Here is a 21,374-nt window from a genome sequence, read left to right as displayed (position 1 = left end):
TTTTTCAAGTGGTTTTCAACAGAACTTGACATAATTGCATAGTTATTATTTTTACGATGCACAGGGGCTCAAGGTCTCATTGTTTTCCAATTGGATGCGGATCTGTGCATATTCTCCAAGTGTCTGTTCCCATTTCATGATGCATCGATGCACGCAGTTTCAAAGCACCTGCATCGACACGGATCTCCGTGCATGAGAGCGCCTGGGAAGAGGCGTGCGATAGACAAGCGAAAGCGAGTGTCCCGTGCAGAACACCTCTTTTTGGCTCTCCAAACAAACACTCAAATAGGGATGTACGTTGTTTATCGGTGTTCCGGTGTATTCTCAGTGTTCATCGATCCATCGATCCAGTAGGCAGTGGCGGATCCAGGGTAGGAACAAGTGGGGGGGGGCTAAGTGGGGGTCCGAAAAAAATTTCCATTTTATCTAACGTGAAATGGATACCCAAGGGGGGATACAACAATTGGATAGCCCCCCCCCCCAATAGATGTGCCACTGCTGGTAGGTGGTAGGTATACGTGGTTAGAAAATATTGGAAAATGAGTTTTATACTAATGGTACCGATATTTCAGAATAACTTTTTGCGACATACCTATTGGCATATCGATGCATTTTAAACTCATAGATTTCCATATATGTATATGGGTATATTTTAACTCACCGCAAATTCCTACATTCAATGGGGAGTGCACATACTGGATTCTGGACGCTGATACACAGGCGATGCCAATATTTCTCACTCAAATGACGCGTTAAAAATTGTCGATAAAAATTTATCTTATGCCTATACATATTCATCGCCATTTGAACGTGGATGACAATGCACATTTGCAAATGTAGTTGATTCCAAAAATGAGAGAACGTAAAGCCTCTTTGGGGCCGTCAGTCGATGAAGTACAGTATCAGTACATTATATGTATTTGTTAAAGGGCCAGGAAACCTTTTACAATATAATCACTCATTCGGAGATTCAACGTGGAGATTGATTTGGAAAAGTGAGGATAAAGCTCACCCCGGACTAGGCCACAGGCGTGTGATCTTCGCACATTTAGGATAGAGGTGCAAGCATTCCTTTCTGTGGGCCACCTCGCAACTTCGTTTGGGGTTATGCTAATGCTTCACCCGGGATATGAACTCAGGACCCTTAAAAATTCAATGTAATAAAAATGCAGGATATGAAGTAATAAAAAGGGAATCAATAAATAAACGCTGAAATAATTAGAATATAATAATTTGACATTTCCGTTTGAACCACTAATACTTCACTCTTAAGTGTATATCGCGTCGTGGGTTTCTGCGGGGCTCCAACGATGGGTTGACCACCATTCTTTCGGGTTTCCCATCGCGTGCATGCTGATTTGACGATATACGGTATCCAGCCAGCGCCGAAAGCGAAGCATTAATTCAAAGAAGAAGACTTCGACCGGAAGACGCTCGCAGAGAAACTGTTGCCATAATAGCAGAATGAATGCGATGAGAACGCGAAAGATTGTCAAACCCCCATTCAATGAAGCCCAAAGGGGAGCTCACGTCCCCATGCATATATAACATGAGTTACCTTTTTATCTTCACAACACATTTGTAATGTATTATCTTGGAGTACAGGTGTCCAAATCATTAACATTATCAATAGATCATAGTAACTATAAATAACTCTCCGCATGGATGCCTAAGTAATGGAACAATCATCCTCCGAAAGGTAGGCCTTAGATATGATTTTATAAGAAAATGAAAGGCCCAGAGTCCACGAAATAGTCTAAAAATACATGCATAATTGGTCTCGCTCCTCTTCAAGTCATGGAATCGGCCGATCAGTTGCATCGACAGCGCGCGACGAGGATGAAAGTTTTTTTTAACCCATTATAACCCAATGTTGCTTCTAAGCAAAATCAAAAAAATTTGAGCTCTACTCAGGAAATATTTAAACTACATGCCCGTATGTGCTGTAAAGTTTAATGGCGAAATATGTGGCTGCCTCAAAAGTTATGATTGAGTAATAAATGTTCACATTTTAAAACTGAGAAGTCTTGAAATTTGATTTCTTTTAGGAGCAGCTGTGGGTTGGAAAGGGCTGGTGAGACTCACGTTTTCCGTGGTGGCCGAGTCGACTTGCACTCCGGCCGAGTTGAGGAGCAGTCGGACGACGTTCTCGTTGCCGGAGTAAGCGGCCAGGTGGAGCGGCGTCATGCCGCTCTCGCTGCCCAGCTCGCCGATGAGGGAGGCGCCCGACGGAGGGTCGGATTTCACGGTGCCCGGGATGTGCTGCAACAGCTCTCGAACGGTGTCTGCGCTCATCGGACGGACGATGGATGGATGGATGGAGAGAGAGAAGGTGTAGATGACAGAGTGGAACATTCAAAATTGTCGAGGGCATCCAAGACCCCCAAATGCGATTTATACAAATAACAATGGAGAGGAAAATGGTAACAGTTTCAGGATGAATAGTGGAAATTTGTTGCAGCCATAATAAAAAATACTACTTTGCCGTAAACCATGTCGTTTTCTCAATTAAAATTTTGGATCTCTTAATCAAGTCGTTCGTCAATAAGGAGAGAACAGAAAAAATAGTTCACTACGAAAGATGACGTTCATTCAAAAGCCACTACTATCCCACAATATACATACATTAAACAGTACTTAACACAGTACTTAATACAGTACTTAACCGCCTTGAGGCATCTTCCTCATCCTGCTTTTGTTTTCATTCATCATTGCCGTTTGGATTTAAATATATATCAACCGTATGAACCAGATAATAACGAAAAGCGGCATTAATAGCTGTAAGGTAACTGAATTTAAAAAAATAAAACGCCACTAAATTGAGCATAAAAATGTCCCCGGGGTAATTAGCCTGAGCTGAGGAGGAAAAGGTAAAAAAAAGTTCCCGCGCAACCTCATTAGAGTGTGAGTGTGTACTTCTTAAGGCGACGCATCACTCCCGCTCTACCGATTATTTCTCTTGAAGCCTTACTTGTTTAAAAACTCCGCAATATTCTTGAAATTTTAGAGGCATTGAGATTAAAAATTTTTAAGCATGAATCTCAATCATGATAACTTTAACTCATTATTTTCTCATGAATAAAATCTCCCTGCTTGAGAAACATGCAACTCCTCCACTTTAATGAACCAGAAAATAAGTTTTAAGCAAGTGAAACGCAATAAAAAATACGGGAATTGGTCGGGGTCGGCGGCATTAAGTCGTCCTCTTTTTAAGGAAGGTGCTGAAAGGCAAGGATCGAAATGCATATAACTTGGGCACGAACGGCAGTTTATAAACGTGCAAATCACCGCCTTCTTCATTTGAATCCACATTCCACAAATTCTTCTACTATTATCGTGATAAAAAACACCTCGATACATAAACAATTCTTTTGAGAGCTTAGCCCACACCAAATATGCGCTGGGTTAGAAAGAATCTCCTGCACGGACCAAAGTTGCATCAGTTGCACGAAGTCAAGAGACGATCGTGATGAGAATCAGGCGTGAAATAAAAGGTGCTCAATAATTTATTATAACTATTTCACAGAAAGATTAAAACACGATTTATCATATTGATTGTTCACAAAATTTCAAGCAGGATGGGCTGTACAATACGTGGAAATCATATGTTCTACTTCCCTATGTTCCAAACTATTTATATTGTCCAGGGCTGGAAGCGACATCCCCACACTCGCATACACGGTTTTACGTTTAAAACTCCAACATTGGTGAGATTCTTGTTCGATGACAGGCAAACGTAAATGATCATTTGTCGTGTACACATTTCGTAAGATTTCACTGGTGCCTAGGCCGCAGTGTTTCTTTTTAGCGCGAAGCACATGTTGCAGGAAAGATACTTCACCTTTTTTTCCTCATAAAAATCATAAGAGTGGAAATAATTTGAAAAATTTATTTTTATATTAAAAAAAATAATGTAGTATTTTTTACCAATAGTAAATATAAAATGCTTAATAAATCAATAATAGCTTTTTAAATAAATAAGGAAATAAAGACGTAAGCTCACGTGATGTGAAAGAAGGTGAAAGTTCAAACACTGTGTTTTAACTCATCCATATGTGCAGAAGTAGACAACCACTTTTGGAGAAACTGGATAAAAGTAAAAAAAGTAGAAATTAAAAATCATGCAAAAAGATAGAAGTATAAAAAGTAATAATTTCACAAAAAAAGAAAAATAGGGAATACAACAGTTACAGTAAATTTTAAATAAATTTAAAATAAAAACGTGGACTAGACGCAATCTGAGTATGACTCTTCCAAAGACCAATAGCAGCAAACTGTCGAACACACTTCATTTAAATTGAGTTGTTCCCTAGCTGTCTTACTATCTTGCCCTCAACTCATTTAACTGTAATTATTCAACCCAAGGTGCCTTCTTTCATGAATCACTGCTGGAGTCGACAAAATATAACGAAATACAACAAATGACTACAACACTACGCACTTGATAAATTTAATCAACTTGAACCTTAAGCTTATTTTCCGGCAATGTGCCCAGATTTCCCTTTAAGTTCACCTCAATTCCCACCTGCTTAGCACCACACTCTTCTTGAACTTAGGAGTCCATAATTTCATACGAGGCGCTCATTACAATATCTATAATGCTAATTCTTCTGTAAACCTTGGGCAAGAAAGGAATTATCTCTGGTCATTTCACGTCACTTTTATCTTGATTTTTTGATTTGGTTATCTTGATGATTCAAAAATAGTTTTTATTTATTAAAATTCCATGCTATAGATTGTTGCATTTCGTTTTTTTCCGATTCCAACAGTGATTCATGAAAGATGGGATCTTGGAAGAGTCATCATTAGATTGCGTCCAATCCACGTTTTTATTTATAAACACCCCTAAGCTGTGATTATAATTTTTGTTAAGTGCTTAAATCATTTTTTTGCAAACTATTCAACAAAAACAATAAAATTGCTGAATGACTGGACGAGTTTCACGTAAGACCAGTCTGCAAGTGGATTGGTCGAAGCCTCCTCTTGTGAATGGCGAAGTTCAACAGACGACGATCAGGTTGGTGAGCACATGCACACATACATAGGTACTATAAGAGAGACAGGCGGAGACAGCAGAAAGCACTCCCGTGCGTGCGACATAAATCACCCTCCAGTATCGGCTGTAGAGAGAGGGGGATGAAAAAAGAAAGGGAACTGACCGGCTTGTCCGAAATAGGCGGCCACGTGCAGGGCCGTGACTCCGAGCTTCTTGCTTGAGATGCGCAGTGACTGCGTGGATCGGAGCACTTCGAGCACGGGGCCGTGACCGTTGCGAGCCGCCATGTGCACGGCCGTGAAGCCAGCCTTTAAAAGTTCACGGAAGAAAAGAGAGATGTCAACAATCGGAAGCGAAGGCCACCATCAATGAGTAGGCTGACGCAAATAATCAGGGAACATCAGATAGCAGTGCACATACGAGTCAGCAGCACATTGACATGATTGCATTCTGCAGGTAGTAAAAAGAATAGGAGAATTACATACAAATATTCCCAAAAAATATTCGCCTTTTAACGGAATTAAAAATCTGTTGAAAGAAATCAGTCGAAGTATAAAAAAATTACTTCAATTTTTTGGGAAAAGTTTCGAACTTCGATGCATTAATCGTAATCGCTCGATGAACTTTAAATTCATAAAAAAATGAGAAGGAAACGAATAGAATGTAAACTTGTTTGAAAACGACATAAAGAGCACAAATAGCTTCAAATCAATAATTATAGTTTTACAAAATTCAAAGACAAGGATATTATTATGGCTTATCGAGAAGTAGACTTTCTCAAATCGAATTGGTGAGCCCCACGAAGATAAAATATTCACTCCCGATCAACCAGTCTTCTCCGAGATGAAACCCTCGCATGAAACTTACGATATCTCATTGAAAGCTTCAAAGGATGAGGAATTGACACTGATTACATTTTTTTCGCGTATCTAATGAATAGAAAAAAAATGGAAACATAACCTCAGAGAAATGGTACTGTGGTAAATATTCATATCGAAATTATTGACAAGCGCTCACAAAGGGAAGCATAAACGCTCACAAGAAAAAATTTCAGAGTAATGTGTAAGGGTTGAATAAGTAATCTACCAGGAAAAGACAAAACACAAAAGGCCGATCGGGAGTAAAGCACCCTCTCTGACAAATGCATCCAGAACATCAAAACAATGAGTTCTCCCGAAAACCCAGTGTTTCTTCGTCCTGTCCGCAATCCATTTTCTCGTTACGCAAGTGGGTGTATGACAAGGGTAATGACAGTCGCTGCAAAGAGTACATCCATCACTGATGCACCCCCAAGCTTCACTACATAAGTGAGCGTAGCAGCTTCTCCGGGAGGAATGAGTTAGTTCCAGCGAAATTCCCAGCAAAGAAAACACTCCTCGATTCCGGAAAGAGAATCACGTTCGGTTGTGTCATTGGGAGAGGAGCGAAGCAGCCAGCTCCATCGCCATGGCAGCACGAGGCAAGGAGCTGGGCGGCGATGGGCGAAACGTGATGCCATCATCCGAACGAAGGAGAAGATGATCACTCTAGATAGAAACGCGCTGTAATCAGGAGAGGGAATGGACTCAGATGAGCCTTCCCGTTAGCGAAATTGGATTTTATTCTCCTCATGAATGCGACGACCCGAATACAAAATTGCAAAATGCATAAGGGAAAGCCATTGAAAATATTTTTTAACGATTTCAAATTTTTTCAAACAAATAGAACTGGAAATCAATTCCCTAGTTTATACTGAATTAAATAATATACACGCATAAAATATTTCTACAGTGCCTGAGGAATAATCAAAAGATTAACCAACTATTAGAAAGGTCTACTTAGAGGAGGAATGCATTTCGAGGGGACCTACAAGAGTATAAAAATATTTCGGGGTGGTTGACTCCTTTGCGCTAGCTTCGGCTTTGATTTAAAATTGGATTTAAAGGCAGTAGTTAAATCGAGGACGAGAGCAACAATCAGATAAATAAAGTATTTGACAACCAAGTGTTGAACCTCGTCCATTAATTAATTGCAAACAAAGAAATGGGGCTCTGCAAGTGTAAACCGAATTTATTAGAAATATATTCAGGTACTTTCATTAGAAATAAGTTGTGACTTTCCATAATACAAAAAGTGTGACCCAAATGAATGGTTCCAATGGATTATAAAATATCTTGTTTGCGAAAAATGCTTAGGTTTTTCTCAAACAATTAATATCACCTGAAAAGTGCAATCCCCATCAGAATATTGCACTGTCCTTATACTCTTTTCTCCGCTTTCAGAGCGCCTCTTACCTTGTTCTCGTCCGCGCAGGAGGCCCCTGCCCTCACGAGCACCTTGACCACTTCGGAGTGCCCTCCTTCGGCCGCCAGCTGCAGGGGCGTCGCCTCGTTGATGCGGTTGCGAGCCGCGATCACGCCCTGACGGTCGAACTTCATCAGCTCCTCAATCACACGGATGGAACCCTGCATCGCCGCTATGTGCGCACAAGTGCTCCCGTCCTGCAGATCAACAGAAAATCATCGAAATGTTAGGTGATAGAAAAACGGGAGAACATTTTACAGAAAGCACTCTTCAGAAGTGCAAAAAGGTTATGATCAGGTTCTACTAAACTAATACTAAATAATTTCACTCTACAGAAAAACTACTACTTTAAGTCAATTCCACACTTGTTTATTTTCCAACATAGGTTATGATAAAGTTAGCTTGTCATTATCAATTCATACATCATTTAACGATGAATCATTTAAGTACTTGTTTCGTTTAAAGCGACAAGCAGTCTTCATAATGATAAGCTAAATGTGTCGAAACCTATTTCGTAAAATAGAAAAATAAAGGAATCGATTTAAAGTTTTCTTTTTCGTTAGAAGGGAGGAATCCAAATTCCAGAAAGTGATTCCCTCAGTCCTTCCTCATAATTCTTAAGAATTTTTTTTAAGGGAAGAATTGGCAACATAATCCAGACGAACAACTTGTATCAGCGATGAGTTGATTGTAAGAAACGAATCTTTTTCAATGATTCTCAGTCAGAGTAAAAATAAAACAATAGATATTTTTAGCTTTGAAAGTGATTCAAAAATTTTGTTATGATATTTCTGCCCAGCAGAATATTTAATTAAATAAAACAATTAACCCAAATTCATCAATGACATATTTTTTATGTCATTCATGGTAAGCTCGCTACTTCAGGCACCTCAAACATTTAGCTTAGGTCAATTGATTAACAAAAATAATTTTTTAATACATGGCGGGATTGAGTTCAGAATCAAACGAATTGATTGAAAACGCGATATCGCAGAGTCAAATCACAAATGCAAATATAAATTAAAAATGGAGATTTGACTGGAGATTCTCAAAATGATGCAATTTTGCGGTTGACATGATTTTTTGAAGAACAAAATGCGTTGGCGCAATCGAGAGTGCGACGGATAAAATTTCGAACGCGACGGAGTGAAATCATGGAATCAATTATTGAGAGGAAAACACACCAAACAACCCACGAAAGCAAATATTTAACGTCCGAGAGAGAGAGAGAGAACGGCAAAATTTAACCAACTAAATATCAACCTAAATATCACCTCCCAAATGCATCGCGCTCATATCTGAACCTCGTGTTTTTATATATCAACTTTTAACAATTATGCACGAAATTCCAAAAAATAAATTTAGATTCAGTGATCGCGATATACGCGAAGGATCAGGTATTAGATTCAACAATGTAAACAATAAAGAAACAAACTGCTTAGAGGATAAATATCCTTATGACAGCAATGTATTAGAACAGAAATAAAAGAATTTTTCAGCGTTTTCGGCTTTACTTCGCGAAACTAGGAAATAAAAACTGGAAATCCCCCTGATACGTTCCACAGTGATGCCTTAATTTCCGACCATGTTGTCGATATTTGCGTCCTTATATAAACCTTGATGGTATAGCACGGTCGACACCACGGTCGCAAGCAAAAAGTCAGTGTGAAAAGCAGCAGGTGGATTTTCATTTCCCAAAAATGCTTTCATTGACAGAATTTGGGCTCTGTGCTCACGAGTAATTTTCGGATGGATCATTATGTTAGCGAACGAATTCAGTTTCCCGGCTCCCATTTCACGAATGAAATCAAAGTCGACTGATTTAATACGTGAAACTCACCAAATTTCGCCCATTAAAATAAATCAGCCACAAGGATATAAAGCAGAGTCTGTAGGAATTAATAGCCACGGGCATCATAAGGGTGAATGGGAACTACTCATTCATTTATGAATCTCTGGAGCACTCATTTCAATTCAAATACAGCGTTACATCGCGAGAAAAGGAAGATAACTGGCAAAGAAGAGCTGCGAGTAGTTTGAAAGCACGTAACAAACAGTTGCACTCTAATTCAAAAGTAAAATAAATCGTGAAGGCAACCGTTTTCAATGAAACGTAGAAATTAGCGTAACAATCAGTACATGCTTAATATTTCCATTAGGATTCATTAGGATATTTTAATTCGGGCGTAATACCGGTTTCACAATTAGGGCATTATCATGTATGCTGTCTCAAATGAAACTTTTCCATAACTACGTCAAGGGTGTAGGTTACTAGGGAGAAACAGGAGAGGGTTGGTAAGGGTTCTGAGGGGGATGAGGCAGGGTGTTGAGTAGGAAGGAGGAATTCACCGTTGGTTAAATAAGAGGGCAGTGAGTGGGTGGGGAAACGGTTTTCGAATGCTCATTTGCTCTGCTTCTTGCGCACTAGATATTCAAGCTCTAGTAACTTTCCTTTCTTTCCGCGTGCACCAACTCCGATTGAAATCACTGTTGTAGCCAATGAGGATTAAATGTTCTGAAGAATGAGATTTATATTCCTGCGAATCGATGAGAAAATGAAATAATTGTTTTTCCCTCATTCAGGAGAAACGAAAGGAAAACACCTCCACCAAGTACTGCGTCAGAGCGCCCGAATACCGCATCTATTGGCAAATATCCCTCTCTCCATTCAAGGAGAGGAATTTCTTCCATGAACAAACTGCCTCGCTCCAAACTCCCTTCAACCTCATGAAACCTATTCCATTGACGCGGATGAGAGCTAATCACTCGGAATGGTGCGTGTCGGACATCATCAAGTCCATCAAAGGGCCCATAGACGGAGATGGTCGGTGCCTTTTGTGCCGGGGGATCGGGTGTCGTCGGCGACTGCAAAATGCGTTGCTAAGGCAGAGTATCCCTCACGTCATCATAGCGACAATCACTGTCGTTTCATGAGAAGATTTGAGCTTCATGATGAGCTCGAATGAGTCCAAATGATCGACTACAATTAATTACGCCTGTTTGACGACATGTGATCATAAAAGATAACACCTTTAAGGATTTTCAGATTTTGTGTAAGAACATTCCGTGACATAGATAAATAATAGATGAGTTCATTGGGCAGAATCGATTACCTCCGCTGAGCTAAAAAAACACTATCTAAGTCAACGTTTAATGAACACATTCCCAACGATTTCGCAATTATTAAAGTTTAAGTTCACATTATAGTTAGTAATCAAGTATTCACCAGAATATATTTGGCATTGCATTTTCAAGGGAAGAACTCACTTCAAAATATGGATTTGGTATTTAATTGAGCGCACATTCCTTGCGTTATCGCAATCTCTGTTTTGACTTATAGCCACCATAATTGCTCAATGTTAACTTCAAATACTCTCGCAGTTCGTTCCACAATGAATTTTCAAGAGTGGATAATAATTGGCCGCAATTTAATCGGAGCTGCATTCAACTTCAGTTGAATTACGAAAAAAGAGAAGTTCCAGCACAAAATTTCATCTCAAGCAAGAGCTGCACAACTAATGAATACTTATCACGTAATGTTAAATAACTCCCTTAAAAGACGTGGTGAGTACAATGATGCGTACACGTCAATGATATCCGAATAACCATCAATCAGAGATGGGAAAACATACGATGTTCGTCTGTCCGCATCACGGTGATTACAATTGAGGTCCAGTCGGCCGCTCAATCTGCTGACTTACACCACCTCACATTGAAATGGGCTAACGAATCGCCACGCGCGTCCCCGAAGGCAAAATCACCCAAAACCACCGAGAAATTAGCTGTAACTAGTGCAGGAAGGTTTCTCGGGGGGTTTCCACTGCGTAATTTTCTCCATGCCTCCCGACGTTTCGAAAAGAAAAATGCTCTCCATCCTCAGGGGATCTTCCATGAATGCCGTCTAATTTTTTCGGTATATATATGGCTGGTGTAAATATAAATTTGTCCGGTATATATACTTGACCAATGACGGGGTGAACATATACCGGACAAATTTGAGAGACGGCATTTACAAGATCTCCTGAGGATGAAGAGCAAATCGATTTTCGAAACGTCGGGAGACATGGAGAACATCAACCTGTGGAAAACACGAATGATGCAATCCATCGCATTCATAACTTTGCAACGCTATTTATTACGAACGCGTAATGCAAGTATTAAGAATAAATGGATCCCTCTTCACTTCATTCATTGCTCTTCTTGTTCACGATGAGGATATTTTTGAAAAGTATCCTAGTGGCAAACTTCGTCACAAACTCTGGCCTCCACTACGGTAAGAAGTCCACAGTCCAAGGCTTACGACGAAGCGAATGCAGCGCCTCGAGAGGATGACGGCAAGGCTCGGAGTTTCAGCGTGAGCAGTCACGCGAGTGTGTCACGCAGGCACTGTGTCGAGACGAGATTGCTCTGCATTCATCGCCGCTAAATCCTTCGCAGCGGTTTAATTGGGCGCAAACATTTAACGCTCAAGGGTTCGTTGAGTGCTCACTCCCGAACTAAATCTACACAGCCACCAGGATCACGGGAACGACGCTCTGTTTGTGTCTGTCTACGGATCAGGTGCCTATTCACCTCCACTACTAGAGCACTTAAGTGCACCTAAAGTTAGGCGGCGTTCCCAAGAGCTTATGGTATTATTATTTAGAGCGAGAAACACAAGGCAGGGATTATGACAAGGTGCGGGAAAGGCGATACGTGTTCCAAAACTGGCTCTGTATTAAAATGATTGGCTACATTTGCAAAAAGACAAAAATTACATCGTATATGTTCGAAAATAAAGCAAAAGAAACTAATGACTTTAGTTGATTAAGATGAAAAACTTTGAAAGGGATTCTCGACACAGTTTTTACTACGTTTCCCATCAACTTCTTCAAGCAGCGGTCAAAATTAATTTTATTTAAAATTTATGACCTCTTTCGATTGATGTGCACAGAACTAATACTGCTTCAGCACTTTTATCAGTACTTCCAAATGCCAAGGAAATCTATTAGAAGAAACTTCAAGGAAAACTATTGATGGTGGTGATTGAACCATGAATTATATTTAACTTAATTCCGAAAATTCCCAATTGAATCGATAGTCATTAAGCAGTTGTAGTTTTTACGCAAAGCACGTGAATGATATCCACCAGATTCACTCTTTTTTGTTTACTGGTGCATTTTGGATAAATAAAAATTAAGATTTGTTTTTCCACCGAATACTTATTAAAACACCTCCATAGTGTCGACAATGAACGTCATCTTCTGGTACCAGACCAAAGTTAAATTTTTTCATCCAAAATTTTCAACAAATTCCGCTAAGTATCGCCGCAAACCACCAGATTCACTAATGCTATTCACACGTGGAAAGGCGAATCAAAACGAAAGAGTCGACTAAAAGTAATATTTTTTTGAAAAGTGAAATTAAATTATAATTAGAGAATGAGGTTATTATAACGGTGATGGATTATTTACGACACGGATATCCGAAATTACCATCACTGTCGGATGCAAGGACGCAATGAACGTTTGATACTTACACTTATATATTTTAATGCTTGATTCCTAAAAATAGATGTTAATACGAAACCTTTTTTTCGTTTATGATACTTTCAAGAGAATATCAAACATTCGCTTTGAAGGACCAAATGATTTCGTCAAGTTGTTATAAAAAAGAGTCTCCTACACAATTTCTTAACTCCAAAGTTACAGTGGGCCAGTTAAGTCACCGAGAGCAATATGTTTTTGCTAGGTTGACGGTTTACAGACCTTGGATGTGATTATTTCACTGTATGTGGAGGGGCATTTTCAAAGATGATGGAGAGAGATTTACAGAGCGTTAAAAACATTTTGATTATAAGCTGAGGAAGGTAGCTTTTGAATTCAATTAATTCGGCTTTAACTTTGTGAAAATCCATGTTGAAATGAAAATATACAACCTTGGTAACTTTTTCACAGGAAAATTTATTGGTACGACGCGTTTCGACGCTGAGGCGTCTTTATTAAATTATTATAATTATTAAATTATTAAAGGTAGCTTTTCTTTTTAGCAAAACCTTTTACTTCCAATGATATCCAAAAATAATTCCCAATACCAAACGCTTGTTTCAATTCCGGTGCCATAAATTTTCAACTAAAGATCATGAAGCGTGCACTCCTTTTTCATAAATATTCAAAGAGATAATCGCAAAACGCAATCCTCTACTATATCTGAAAGGTCATCGAAGCTCATCTTCTTACTCCTCGATTCAAGTTGTTCGTCCGATGCATTTAAAGTTCTCCCGTTTGCACTGCAACAGCCGTGACCGTGACAAAGCGTGCCATTGAATCAGGTGAGCAAGTTACAGACCTTGGAAGCGGCGAGCACGAGCGACGGCTGTTGTTGCAGGAAGAGCTGCGCCACTTCGGGGTAGTTGTTCTTGGCGGCCGCGTGGATGGGCTTCTGTCCCTGGTCATCCGTCGCGTCGATGCTAGCGCCCAGCTCCAAAAGCAACCGACACACCTCCAGCTGACCCGCCGCAGACGCAAGGTGAAGCGGCGTTTGCTTGCCCTGTGTGCACGAAAGGAATCAAGGGATTAATTTGCGTCAACGGGCATAATTACAGTCTTACAAAAATAGAAATTTGCATCGAGTGGACGAGGAATTTTAAGTGGCGCCAGCTTTCTCCAGCTCCCTCTATCTTCTCCTGCTCCAAAAATGTCCCCCAACATCCCAAGACAAAAGACAATTGGCGAGACCCCTTTTTTTTTGGGGGGGGGGGGCAAGCATAATGGAGGCAAAGGAGAATGAGAAGGTTGAGAAAAGAGATGAGGGGCAGAGTGGAAAATTGGGGAGAAGACGGCCGACTCTTGGTCGGATAAGCAAAGCGGGTCCAAGTTTCGCAGGAGTTGGAAATTAGACGGGACTTCCAACAACAATAAGCAAGAGACGGGGGAGCGGAGGGAGGAGAAGTGGAAGGGGTAGAAAGGAGAGAAGGGGAATTGCCGCTCGTTTCCCCTGGAAGCGATAACAATGGGAAGGGGGGGGGGGGAGGAAGATGGGATATACAAGTGTGCTGATTAAAATTGCACTAGAAAAATGCATCTTTGGGAGAAACTAGAATATTATACATTACATAAATCCTACCATCATTTAAAACATGCAACAGTTCATGAACTTTGCCATTGGATGAAGTTAAATAATTTTACCGAGAAAATAATAATTTATCGGATGTTGGTAGACTTGAAAATTGGTCAATTTAAATGGCATTGCATGATACGAGGAACTATTCAGAGGAAGTATGTCGGCATAACCTTAACTTCTTTTTCACAACTTCGGGAGTTCATTCATTGACATATAAACTGAGCACGGAGGCATGCATACATTTTGCAGCTTAGGGAAGAGAGTATTTAAAGACGCAATTAAACATTAAAAGCACTCTTTCTGTTTCATCACCACCGATAATTAATCCGGAATATTAATAACAGCTATTTTTGCAATTCTGGCTTATCTGCATGTCGGCGTTGAGATCGAGTTGAGTTAAAAGATATTAGAAAACAAATATAAGTGAGATGATGATAAGACTAAGCTAGACCAAGTTTCGCGGAAGTTTGAAATGAGAAGGGAAGAAGGGGAGGGGGATTATTTCTGGAGCACAAGGAGGGATGGGGAGGTGAAGTGGGAGGGAGAGGGGGCATCTGAGTTCGTTTCCCTGAGAGACGATGACAACAGGAAGGAGGAAAGATAGAAAGGGATTGGGCGAAGACAGATAAATATTGGATTTGCCGACACTAGATCATTTGTCTTCATAAAAAACAGGATGCAGGTAGCTGCAGATAACCTGAATCATGCCGTCTACCTGATGGAAATAAAAAATATTTTCCAATTTCACTCCATGAATTTTTACTTAATCTCAGATCGCTTTTTAATTAAACTTCATGAAGTAAAATAAACAACTTATATTTATTTACACCATAAAAACATTTCAAGTAATTACCCCTGAAACTATTCGACTTCTAGTCAACGTTAACTTTGAAGTACACTAAATGCAATTTTCTACCATCAAATGAAAGAAAATCTTTCTCATATCATCGATTATTTAATGAAGACCCGATGATTTGAAAAATGTTCACTTTAAAAGCAATTGCACTCCTATAGTTAGAGTAACGAAGTATTCCTGCAAACACTTTTTCCAAAATTTTGCCATCGTAAAAATGAATTGGATTTCACATTAAGACACACGCATTGCATGTATTATTTCAGCCAACATAATCGGGAATTCAAAGACAGCATTGAAGTTCAATTTCAATGCGAAAAATGAACCGGAATGAGGCCAATTGTGGACACGAATGCTTGAATTAAAAAAAGAAATTCCTATCACGCACATGCAGTTAAGAATATATAACAATGGGACTCGTACGAGAGATAGTAATGAGGAAAGGGCATCCATGAAATTATAAAATGAGAAGAGAAGAATGGACTAGTGCTATCGGCAGCATAATATGGAAAGGGCATGAGAGAGTTGAAGATGGGGCTCGCAAACCTCCTCAGAAACGGAGACAATAGGAATAGGCGGCGGAGGAAAAAGATTAAATAAGTGCAGGGGATGGTAGAATATTTTTTCTAAGGATTTACACCATATCTATACATAACTGTATGTTATAACTAAAGGATAAATTGTCTCTAACTTGTGCTCCAACCAATTTTAATCGAGCGAGTTAATTTTACTAACTGGGGAGACGGGGCCAAGAGGGTATGCGGGGTTTTTCTGAATCCGGTATTATAATTATCATCAAATTTTAAAGATATTTCTCACTCTGTCTTCCGCAGAGAATTCTGGGTACTATACCACGGTAATAATAGCTCCAGAATGGATAGTAAAGTTAAAAGTTTGGTGTAGACATGAGTGGCTGTTCGTACAGTTATGGTGGGTAAAGAGGGTTGCGGAGTTGGACATGGAGCAGCTGCTGAAATCCCGTCGCTGAATATTAAACGATAATATCCTTACACAGATATAAAAATTCGAAATTAGAACAGAGAGAATGATATAAGGAATAGCGATATTTCAAATTGCTAAAATGTTACATAAGGCTAGAACGGCAAGTGTGATGATTGCACAGACGTATTACAGAGCGTGTAGGAGGTACCTACTCTTAGAATTTCGAGTGGCTGCTCCAATTTACAGAGAAAGTTCGTAATGGGAAAGGGAATGAATGAGGTTTTGTGGCCGAGTGGAGGGTTTTATAATCTGTGTTTGGTGATGGCATTTCTGTAGGCTGTCTCCATCAGCCGATCTCTTCTTGCACTTCAGTGATTTCCGCAGAGGGAAGCGACAAGAAGAATTAAAATGAGTCGACATGAAATAAATGTGTGATAGCGAGGGCACGAATATGAAAGAAGCAAAAACAGCGAGGAAAAATGGAATTAATGAACTCGTCAGGTTTGTAGCAGTGGTCGCTCCGAAAAACCAACTGCGGCAACCGTTACCACCAAACAAAACTGTTTATATGTGTGTCCAACACACACAGCCCAATAGTTGCGAGCTTCAGAAAGTTGTGTCCTTATACGCCATCTACACCGAGCAAGCCTACGCAAACAACAATCAAAAGAGTAAAGAATATTTCCTGGACAAATGGCGTCAGAAGTGCATAACCTTCAATGCTCGTTTTATTTCTAATAAACGCACTAAAAGGGATTTAACTATCAACCTAATTTAAGGCCGTATCTTTAAGTGGAGTGAGAACGCTAGATCACATCTTTCCGTTGACATTGAGGTAAAATTGCAAATTTTGTCCACGATTTCATTTTTCATGGTGAGTATAGTGCATTTACTGACTTAATTTGAGCTAATTTGAGAGCATCTATAATGCATTTCAAGTAGTTGACGATATCTCTAATAGTAAAATTCAGCATTTAACGTGCAACAAAAAATCAATCGAACAAATATTTATAGAAAATTGAAATGGAATATCAAGTCTTATGCCAAAAAATGAAAAAATAAGGAGATACTGGAGAATGACGAAACATAAGGAGCGTAAAGTTTAAGAGTTTGAAGTACATAAAATATCACACTAAATTCATAGCATAATTTTAAATTTTCAAATATAATGTACACATGGCAAGCATATGAGCTGAAATTAACAAGAAATATAAACTACAAGACTAAATTAGCCATTTTTATTCATTGGTAACGGAAATATGAAATTTTAGTATCAAAAAAGAATATTAAATTATGGCGCTGAGATCCCTCGCGCGGGAAAATGAATTAAAAAAAAAGGTCAGGCACGCAGACTTGTAAGTTGATTAAACAACAGAGGGAGCATAAAGAGCAAGTTATTTCTTGACGTTGATTGCTCTATCTAGATTATTAATTCAAGTTTAATGAAAAAGCTACGCTATGCAAACATTCTTTCCTAAATTTAATTCCTTAATAGCCTCTTTAAAAATTATATTAGATCAGGGCTCTTGAAACCTCAGTAGTCGCAGAGACGTTTAAAGCAAAAAGAAAATAAATATGTCAGAAACGTAGTACGCCTGGATACTACTGCAGATGTTAGAAAAATGTAGTGTCAGCTCTTTTATAAGAAAAGAAATACAGAAAAAACTATCAGAACAACATATTTGTGAAATTAGGATTTACTCACTATAAATACGGGATCAGAAATAGTACACAATTTAATAAGGAAAATGAGATATTATAAAATTGATAAAATAATTGTTTTAGATCATTTTAATGTGTCAAAAGTACATCCACTCTTAAGGAATCCAATATTGTCATTTAAATTCAGTCAACATTGTAGACGCTTCAGAGCGTGAAGTCATTCCTCCACATTAATGAATCATATTTTGCGTCGAGAAAATGTTTAAATTTCCGCTAAAAGAGAGAAGCGGTGGTACAGATATATACGAGATGCGCCCGCATGCGGTAATCTGCCAGCATGAAACGGGTTAACAATCTCAGAGGATTGAAGAATGCAACTGTATGAGAAGGAGAGAGAAATTATTATCCATCAGGTGCACACTCTCTCTGGCGGTACTCGGGCGATGTCTGATCGACGCGTGATCTCACCACATGTGGCGCTGAAATCGTCAGTTTTCGCTTCGACGTGTGAGGTCAAAAACTGAAAATCCCTAATCATCTGTGTGAGTGCCTCATATTACAAAAAATTTCACTCATTTTGCGCAAGGGTTTAGGTTTAGACTTTTTGCAGAAATGCGAGTGCATATCCTGAAAACATGTCCACTGAATTTTTACTACATCGCGAAAGGCTTCACAAGAATTTAACTCATTATTTTCTCCGAATATTTGTGGAATGAATAGTTTTAGGCATGACTGCATAAAATCGGATTTCTTTTGAAATGAAATATTAAGTGAATTTGATGTATACAATTTTTTTCCCAAAGATCATCATTTCTCGACCTCGATATGAGATGTTGCCTAATTATTTGACGAAATTGGTCTACGTAGATTAAAAAACTGCGATGAAAGTGTCAAAGAATTGTAACGGATTACCGTAAAGGTTAGCTTCTAAGCTGAAAAAAATGTAACTTTCCTACTTTATGATATTATATGCACAAGAAAGCAATTTTCACACCTTTTCTTAATCCTTATATATTATTTTTGCCATCAATTTCCTTTTGCTGCGAATTGTCTATTTTTCAGAATTAATTCCCTCCCTCAATCAATATTAAAGCCTCACTAACTCTAATTCAATATGCCCTTGGAATTTATAGTTCAATAAATAGACCCATTTACAAGTGAAAATGGATGGGATATACTTGATTTAAAGGGATGCACTTTGCTTAATGCACCATGGTATCGGTATGGGATCATCTACCATGTGAATTCGGAATGCGAGACGGCTGCTGTTAAAGTATTTCTATCCACCGATTTGTATACAAAGGAAAGTTACGAATTGGCTTTTTCCAATTCTGCGCAACGAACCTCTTCAATCCCTGGGAAAGCGTTCAAGGGAATGAAAAAAAAATCCTTTCATAATTAATAAACGGGGATAGCATTAACTACTTACCCCAGATGGAACAAAATTAAAATAATTGCAGAGGACATGGGCCAAATGAATAAAAGTACACACGAAAGCTTTTACAGTAAAAAGTCTTTTGGGATGTGGACTTCGAAAACTTAATATGTAGGTCACATTTTCTCAAAACGAAGAGAATCGACGGATATTACAGACGAGAAAGTTCTCCTGGTGTCACTGTTCACCAATCGCAATTACCTCTTTTAACCATCATAGTTAACGCCTTAGTGAATTTACCAAAGGTTTACTATCACTACAGTGTCACCAAAAAGCTGTGGAAAACTCCATAGGGAATTCCGTAAACGTGTGACCCAAATGGCTCTACAATGTTCCGTCTTGCCATAACAGAAGGCCTCAAGCGATGAGAAGAGCCATCTCCGGAGGAGAGGCACACACGCGCGTACATTCGACAGGACTACATTCGGGAGCAGAGCGCTTTTGGGAACATCTTCTGTTGGAATTTCCAGCCGGATATCCGTGGAGAGCGGATCAGAGCGTTAAAAGGCCCAACTACGTGGATCATTGACAAAATGGATCAAGTGAATACTCCTTTCCGAATTTCCATCGACTGAACATTGTTTACAAAATACTACTTCTGTATTATCCTTAGATTTAAAAATGCGAACTAGAACTACTCATGGTTACAAATATTTGCCAAGACATTTTTGAGAGAGGAAGCTAAGTTTTATTTTCATTATGATGTGTAGTCTACGTTTATAATGCGCCTGGTATTAGTCTATTTTCATAAGGATATATATTTTAGCATGAAAGTTTCTTCCGTTCAAACACTTGCGTTGTTATTATAGCCAGCAGATATTACTGAATTTTAAACGCAGTTTCCACTGCAATTTGCAAGGAGAGCTATATTTTATCATCGATAGTTGATTAAATAAAGTTAAATGAGTATTTTTTTAATTTTCCATAGAGACACATTTATTTTGTTCTCACTATAGGTCCTTAAGAGGACCCACCATGGTCCCCTTCCACCGTTCGTCATCTTCTGACTAAATTGCCAGTCGCAGGGGCATTCAAAACGCACGCTATCATCTTGAAATTGTCATGGTGCACAGAGCAGATACTTTTCAATACCCGCGTCTATCGCAAGATATAATACATGAAAAATTTAAACCCCGTATATTATTCTCGTACTTATTAATGAGGGTCTGTTTCGAAGTATGGTGTAATGCTTCGACTAGAAATACACAGGAAAATCCGACAGTCTGTTTAAGTCCCTTGGAAATCCAATGCGTTTCGTATTAAAAAGCCTCGAGCCGTGTACAAACGTTTTTCTATAATGTAAAAGGTTTATAAAGTTTTTTTTTAAGGAAAAGGGCGTTTTTGCAGACGTAGAGAGAGAGGGAAAGAATAAAGGAAGATATTGAGGGGATTTCTAGGGATGCACATAGTGAGACACAGTGAGTGTTTGAAATGGGTCAGTGGGACTTGTGTGTGTGCATCACGGGCAATGCAGGTAGTGGATCAAAGGCCCGATAATTGAGAGGGCGATTGTCAAGGGACTTTGAAAGGGCCCTCCCCACTGGCAGGCCCTCAGGCAAGACCAACACAGCGGTGACCACGACCATCTGGACTGCAAATTACGGTCCTTCGTCGGCATACACGCCCATTTGCTAAGAGGTGAAAATTCGTTAACGCATCGCAGCAGTCACCTTGCATTGTGTTTGCTGCAATGAGGCTGCAGCCACTAACACATTTAAAGTCCTCCTGATTGCACTGTAGCGAAACAATGTTTTTCACTTGTTTACCCTCGCTTTTAAGCGTAGAGGTTCAATAGATTGCCTATAACACATTCAACAAACATGAAGGTTTAATACATTGGATGGAGTATTTAAATTGTAATCAAAAGCAGTAGATACAAAACTCTGTATTTTCTCTAAAAGTTCCGTATCAATTTTTAAGATACATATTATATCTCATCTGCGTTGCCTAAAGTGGCAAAAATTAGATGAAATTCCAAGCGAAAACGTTCCCTTTTTTAATTAACTGCTCTGAAAGGTTAGCCCGCATCCAACCCTTAGAGAACGAAGATTATTAATAGAAATGAAATCAAAACGTGACAGTATTTGGAGATCGAAGACCGA

General features: G+C 39.1%; 1 protein-coding gene across 1 annotated transcript in view; it reads right to left on the bottom strand.

Annotated features, from left to right (window-relative positions):
• The window catches only part of LOC124158246 (ankyrin-3), a 191,510-nt gene that overhangs the window by 62,648 nt on the left and 107,488 nt on the right, over positions 1 to 21,374 (bottom strand). Inside the window, exons 5-8 of the mRNA XM_046533437.1 lie at positions 13,607 to 13,807; positions 7,270 to 7,476; positions 5,160 to 5,304; positions 2,086 to 2,285 (exon numbers count right to left, since the gene is read on the bottom strand). Coding sequence (XP_046389393.1) covers positions 2,086 to 2,285; positions 5,160 to 5,304; positions 7,270 to 7,476; positions 13,607 to 13,807 — 753 coding nt within the window. The remainder of the gene's footprint in view (positions 1 to 2,085; positions 2,286 to 5,159; positions 5,305 to 7,269; positions 7,477 to 13,606; positions 13,808 to 21,374) is intronic.

The sequence above is a fragment of the Ischnura elegans genome, chromosome 4 (genome assembly GCF_921293095.1).
Source record: "Ischnura elegans chromosome 4, ioIscEleg1.1, whole genome shotgun sequence".
Lineage (NCBI taxonomy): Eukaryota > Metazoa > Arthropoda > Insecta > Odonata > Coenagrionidae > Ischnura > Ischnura elegans.
Note: the sequence above shows the minus strand (reverse complement) of the source record. Positions and strands in the feature narration are given on the sequence as shown.